At 42.7% G+C, this 6,841-nt stretch overlaps 1 protein-coding gene across 3 annotated transcripts in view; it reads left to right on the forward strand.

Annotated features, from left to right (window-relative positions):
• Positions 1–5,636, forward strand: part of pum1 (pumilio RNA-binding family member 1) — a 29,892-nt gene extending 24,256 nt beyond the window's left edge. For all 3 annotated transcript variants that reach the window (XM_028597352.1, XM_028597353.1, XM_028597354.1), the window contains exons 17-23: positions 943–1,072; positions 2,280–2,414; positions 3,411–3,548; positions 4,244–4,369; positions 4,484–4,605; positions 4,750–4,942; positions 5,505–5,636. In XM_028597352.1, coding sequence (XP_028453153.1) covers positions 943–1,072; positions 2,280–2,414; positions 3,411–3,548; positions 4,244–4,369; positions 4,484–4,605; positions 4,750–4,942; positions 5,505–5,636 — 976 coding nt within the window. The remainder of the gene's footprint in view (positions 1–942; positions 1,073–2,279; positions 2,415–3,410; positions 3,549–4,243; positions 4,370–4,483; positions 4,606–4,749; positions 4,943–5,504) is intronic.
• The last annotated feature ends 1,205 nt before the right edge of the window (positions 5,637–6,841 follow it).

Below are 6,841 nucleotides of genomic sequence, written 5' to 3' on the forward strand. Positions count from 1 at the left end.
ATACACATTCAAAAATGTTAGTAGGTTATTTTCTGCATTTTCCTTGATAATCAAGTAAACTCATGATACAATTAAATCGCAATTGTAATCGCAGTATTGTAAATTGCAATCACAATATACTTTCTCCAAATCGTGCATCACTAATTTTCAGGTTCATGCTCAATATATACTGGTATAGACTCCTTTTAACTACGTGCCTCTGAATAGAAATAAGGATTTTGGCAGTGAATGTGATGGGGTTATTTCAGACATGGCCTTCTTTCACAGACAGTTTAGTCTGTGTTACCTATTTAGGCCGTATATGATAAAGTATCTGAATAGATGACAGAACAAACTGTGTACCTCTTTATGTGAAACAATCCAGAGAGGGGTTAATTTGAAGGCAGCTCCCCTGGTGGTCACTCTGGGGTCATGGTTTCTGGGTCTGTCTGGGTTGAACCAGCCCTGCCTCAGATGCAGTTGCACTTTTCCACTGAAATGATTTATTAATACACCATGACGTCCAGTCTGCACATTCCAGACGCTTTTTTCCCTCAGTCTTTTCAACATCACTATCCTTTTTTATCGCTGCTTTTTGCCTGGCATCCATCACTTCACCTCACAGGCTGCATGATTCCTTCTCCTTGTCTTTTATCCACTCTGAATTTCATCTCCTTTTGTCTGACTGTTCCCTCAGGTTAAAGATATCGGAGCAGCTCTCTCTTTGTACATCTGTTTCACTTTTTTGCTCTGTCACTGTCTGATGTTTATTTGTCTTTGTCTTCAAGTTCATCCAAACTTTGTGAATCCACTCTATATACTGGGTTTCAGGAGAGCAGGCTTTATACTTTCTCATGAGTTTTTTTTTAATATATATATTGCAAAAGCTTTGAAAATGAAATTGAAGAATAACAAAAGGAGGTATTTGTGGTTAATATAATGCTTATTCTCGGTCTCTAACAGGTTTATCCAGTTAAAATTGGAGCGAGCCAGTTCAGCGGAACGCCAGCTTGTGTTCAGTGAGATACTGCAGGCGGCCTACCAGCTCATGGTGGACGTCTTTGGAAATTATGTCATCCAGAAGTTCTTTGAGGTGTGTATGAAAATTCAAGTCATTGTCATCAAAGTGTAAAAAAGTGAATTTGAGTTGCCAAGATTGAATTAATGGGGACGTTAGTCAGTGTTTCTTTAATACTGCACCTGAGTTTTATCTGCTTTGTGGCCTGTGTGCAGTGTCCGAAATTAACTTTTTGACTCACCGGCCGAGTTGGCTCAGGTCTACGTAACAAACATTTATGGTTGTGGTTGCAAGTCCTGCTGGTAGGGATGTTAATGATTAACCGTTAACAGACAATAGGACTTTTGACCGATTAACCTAAAATTATCAGTTAAACCAATATTAATAAAACAAAAAGGTTTTAAAAAACATTGCATGCATGATAAAAATGTAAATAGGCTATACAATCTATTTCTTAACTGCAAATTAACCTGCTAGTCCTAGCTTTGAACGAGCAAGTTGCGTTTTAAGCTTTTCTTTTTTCTGCTTGTGGAGAGCTACGTGACACATGACACTATATCAGTGAGGACCAGCAAGTTAAATCGGCTGTCTGTGAGTATACCAGGCAGACACACAGCTGGCAACCTGCAGGTGGAGGCGGTGGAGACAGGCTCGGACATACACGCCGCGGGCCGCTGTGGACTTGTGTTGGTCCCGCAAGCGGTTTCAGGAAATTGGCTGCGTGTGCCCGACAATGCACAGAACATTAACACCGTTACAAGTCTACAGCTGTCCGTGGACACGGAGTGCGGAAAATGTGTCAGAGCCTCCCGAACAGGTGAACGGAGACTCGGTTTCCTTTTTTTCGGTCAATGGTTAATGATTGGTTAACATGTAATTTCATTGTGCTTTCTTTTGGAAGGCTGGCTGCCAAAAATCGCCACTTACTAGCAAATTAATTAGCCTGAGGTAAACGCACAGAAGTGACGGTGTGTGTGTGTCGGCCCGCCCCCCCGCAAAGCTCTGACATGCAGAGGAACAGAAGAAAGTAGCTGCACCTTCACCAAATTGAAGACTGAAAAACCGAACATGAACTATTTTGGTACAAACATTTACTCGCCATGTGGTGGATAGCCCTCTGAGATTTACTCGCCAAACGGAAAATTTACCCGCATTTGGCGACTGGCCTGTGTTAATTTTGGACCCTGCCTGTGTGGCTGTGTAATGAATCTGGTATTGTGTTGTGTATTATCAAATGGATTAGAGGATTTACAGGCTTATTTTGTGTGTGTATTTGTTTCAGTTCGGCAGTCTGGACCAGAAGCTGGCTCTGGCAGAGAGGATCCGAGGTCATGTGCTGTCTCTGGCCCTGCAGATGTACGGCTGCAGGGTCATTCAGAAAGCTCTGGAGTTCATCCCCTCTGATCAGCAGGTCATTGTAAGTACACTAGTTCTCTTTGCACTGTATGAAATATAAACAATGGAAACAGACTGTGCCTTTGTACTAAAATGACCTTAATTGAACCTTTCCTGCCATAACCCTGCTGTGATTTTGGCTTGTTACTTGGCTAAATATACTTTTTGAAGTGTTCCAATTGCAAAGCATATCTACTATCCATGTACTCATATTTCAGTTGTGAATGAGGGTGCATTGCTCATGGATCACTAATTTCTGTTTATATAGCAGAATACTGCATTGATAAAGAAGTGCGCTCCTCACTCTGAAATGGCATTTCTCATCAATATTATTGGTTTTATGTTGGAGCTGCCTCGTGGAGCAGCAGGTTCCTTGCAGGCATTCTGTCATCAACGATGAATGAGGCTAATGATACCACAGTTTATATGCAAATGTTGAACTGCAGGTGTTAAGATAAATCTAGCTGAATATCAACAGGAAGTAATTGTGCTTAAATTCAGTTTTTTGGGGAAAGACAAGGTGTGTGTGTGTGTGTGTGTGTGTGTGTGTGTGTGTGTGTGTGTGTGTGTGTGTGTGTGTGTGTGTGTGTGTGTGTGTGTGTGTGTGTGTGTGTGTGTGTGTGTGTGTGTGTGTGTGTGTGTGTGTGTGTGTGTGTGTGTGTGTGTGTGTGTGTGTTCGTGTGTGTGTGTGTGTGTGTGTGTGTTCGTGTGTGTGTGTGTTCGTGTGTGTGTGTGTTCGTGTGTGTGTTCGTGTGTGTGTTCGTGTGTGTGTTCGTGTGTGTGTTCGTGTGTGTGTTCGTGTGTGTTCGTGTTCCATGGCTCCTTAATGAACCTCAATAGATTTCTCCAGGGCAACTGTTCAAAGCCCAATGTTATTTGTTGGGCTGTGAGAAATGAAGGAGAGTTTGGAAAATGCTTTCAGGCAATATTTGATTTCTCACAAACAATGACATGCCCTTCTCCACACTCTGCCTCTTGCTCTACTCTCCCTCTTCCTTTACCTCTGTCCTCCCTGCAGAGTGAGATGGTGCGGGAGCTGGACGGCCATGTGTTGAAATGTGTGAAGGACCAGAACGGTAACCACGTGGTGCAGAAGTGTATCGAGTGTGTCCAGCCTCACGCGCTGCACTTCATCATAGACGCCTTTAAGGGACAGGTGGGTCCCCTCTGTGAGCGCACACTCACAATATATTTTCACATTTGATCACTGAGGCCTGCCAATGCTTGGCTGACATCCACACACACACACACACGTTTACTTGTGTGCATGCATATACTGTCGCTGCCTTAAGGCAGCAAGCATATTTTAACCGCCATACACGTACATAGACACATGTACTCAGTCCTTTCCAGGGACATGGTACGTTGCTACGGCAACAGAAACCTCAGCCCAGTGGCAACATCTTCCATCCGCCAGCTAAATGTTACATTAGCATAAAGCGTTAAAAGAAAGATTTTGTGTCCATGCATGTGCCTTTTGTAAGATACTAATGAAAGGTTTCAGTTTTGAGGAGCCAGGATGTCAGGATGCTCTGACAGTTAATCTCACTGATGTGATCGTTTTTGCTTCTCACACATTTGCATGTTGTGTAACTGCATGTTTTCTACACGGTTTCTCAGATTTGTTTGTGTAGCTGAAAGCATGACAGGAATTTGCCTTCACCTTCCCTGTAGGGGTGGGCAGTGTGTGTGAAAGAATGCCTATGATAGTTTTTTGCTGTAATCCTCTGTGCCTTTTAGGGAAAATGGTTCAAACCAAGGTAAATTAGTGCCGTGTTCAACTCCCAGCAACAGGACGATTTGGTGTATGTGTTGAATAAGTAAACACGTGTAATTATGTGCGTCTCCCAGGTCTTTGCCCTCTCCACTCATCCTTATGGCTGCCGAGTCATCCAGCGCATTCTTGAACACTGCCTTCCTGAGCAGACGCTGCCTATACTGGAGGAGCTCCATCAACACACAGAACAGCTGGTGCAGGTAAAGCACACGAACTAGCACTCGCTGCTTTCTTTCTTCTTCCGCCAGTTATGTTTTTCAGGATTCAGGATTTCAAGTTATTAAGGTAATGTTTCTGCATTTGTTTTGTTTTAGGACCAGTACGGCAACTATGTGATCCAGCATGTTTTGGAGCACGGCCGAGCTGAAGATAAGAGCAAGATAGTGGCTGAGATCAGAGGCAATGTCCTGGGACTCAGCCAGCACAAGTTTGCAAGGTAAATTTCAGAACACAAATACAAGGTTTCGGTCTCATCTTCCCTCCTTCTTTAAAACGGGTTTCTTTGTTTCTCCACAATTACAGCCAGACTTTCTCTCTTTTAAATGTACCTTCATGCTCATCCCTCCCTTCTTTTGTCTAGTAATGTGGTGGAGAAGTGTGTGACCCATGCGTCACGGGCAGAACGGGCAGTGCTGATAGAAGAGGTGTGCAGCCTGACTGAGGGCCCCCACAGTGCCTTATACACCATGATGAAGGACCAGTACGCCAACTATGTGGTGCAGAAGATGATCGATGTGGCCGAGCCCTCCCAGCGCAAGATCGTAATGCACAAGGTAGGTGGGAAGTTGTTGTATGCGTCCCATCAAAATTCTGGGATAATGGGAGGTTGTTTCAAACCTCTTCCAGGCCAATGTTTTCACTAGAATTATTTGGGTGGTAGAAACTGAAATCTTGCACTAGACAGATGTGGCACACGGGGTGATACTGTATTGACCTGATCAGCTTTGGTCAGCTATTTTATTTATTTTTTTAATAGAAAGGTTTAGTAAGGAGAGGAGCTTTCAGGATTGCAATGTTACAATTGTCTTATTTACAATATTTTCCCTTCAAAGCAATCAAAAGACCGTATACGTGTGATTAAAGGGTTTAGAACATAATCGATTGTATTATGGATATATACTGTATATATTCAACCCTTTCATTCAATGATTATAAACATTTGTGTAGGCTATTGAGAGGGTAAACAAGGCAAATACAATGCCATTGTTGTTCTGCAATTATTTTTTTCGGATTTGGTGCCACAGAAGCCCTAAAAAAGGTGTGTTGGAAGTGCTCACTGTCCATATCCAATTTGAACATGTGCAACACATGTTTTTTTTTTTTTTTTCTGTGCAGATCCGGCCTCACATTTCCACCCTGAGGAAGTACACGTATGGAAAACACATCCTGGCCAAGCTGGAGAAGTACTACATGAAGAATGGCGTTGACCTGGGTCCTCTCTGTGGCCCTCCCAATGGCATCATGTAACCCCCCAGCCTGAAATAATCAAGTCTACGACATGATCTACTTCTCCCCCCACACCCCCCACCCTTTACCTCTGCCTCCTTAAGCTGTCATGTCTACCAGCCCCACCCTTATGTCCCTGACTGACCCTACAGAGGACATCATGCCCACTTTCCCCCTCCAAATCCTACTCGCCAAGGACGTTGAGTACCCCTTGTATCCTTGTTTCCATGACAACCCTTCGGGAGGAGCCTGTTGCTACAGGCAGCCTTAGTTTTTTGTCAGATTTTTTGCCCCTCCCCCACCCAATCCCAGGCCCACTGTACTGGGGGAGGGAGAGGAGGAGGACGGAGTAGAGAGAGAGGTGAGACCTGTTCCACTAATCGCTCCGCTCCCTCCTTTTTGTGTTTTTCCTTTCATTTCCTCTTTTCTGATAAACTCAAGTCATTTCACTTTTTGCTACTGCTGCACACACAATCCTAGTATCCCCTCCTCCCATCCTAGCTATTTACCACTATGAGGTGGAACTAGTATTTAATTTGTCAGACGTCACAGAATCATAGACGAATACACACATGCCATTAGCTAACCAGCAGACAGATCATTTAGCATGGGAGATTCGTTTTCTGGTCTTGCTTCTATAAATATAACGTGTATACTTGGTGTAGACCTTTGCATATATATATAAATATATATATATAAAAACTTTGTAGTTTTTCTGGTTTTTGATGTTGAATCTGTATCTATAATGTATCCTAGTAGTGACCACATACTTCTGACTGTATAATTGTACATTTGTAAACCCTTGTAATGTAAAAGTGCTTTACCACCCTTTTTGGTATGAGAAGAAAAATGGAAAAAATCTCACTCTGAAAAATCTTAGAAAAAAAACCCTGTGCATTTCAGTGTATATTCTCACCTCCTTGGTTGTGACATATGAGTTGTTGTATATTGTAAATTGTAATATCAAATTTTTGTTTTGAAAAGCCCTTTCTATACAGCGTAGTACTTGTACAAAGATTTGCCACGCTTGGTTTTATCTTTATCTAGTCACTGCTTAACTTAAGACGTCGATCTCCCACTGACTCCCAATTGGACACGTTCTGTTAGACTTAGTGGTGTCTTCTGGTTTATGTTGAAGGTTTTTTTGTTTTTGACCTTTTTTTAAGATCTTTTTATAGGAATACTTTACCCCATGGAATGTGTCATGTGTTTGGGTATACTGGCTG

Source organism: Perca flavescens, chromosome 14 (genome assembly GCF_004354835.1).
Source record: "Perca flavescens isolate YP-PL-M2 chromosome 14, PFLA_1.0, whole genome shotgun sequence".
NCBI classification, from domain to species: Eukaryota; Metazoa; Chordata; class Actinopteri; order Perciformes; family Percidae; genus Perca; species Perca flavescens.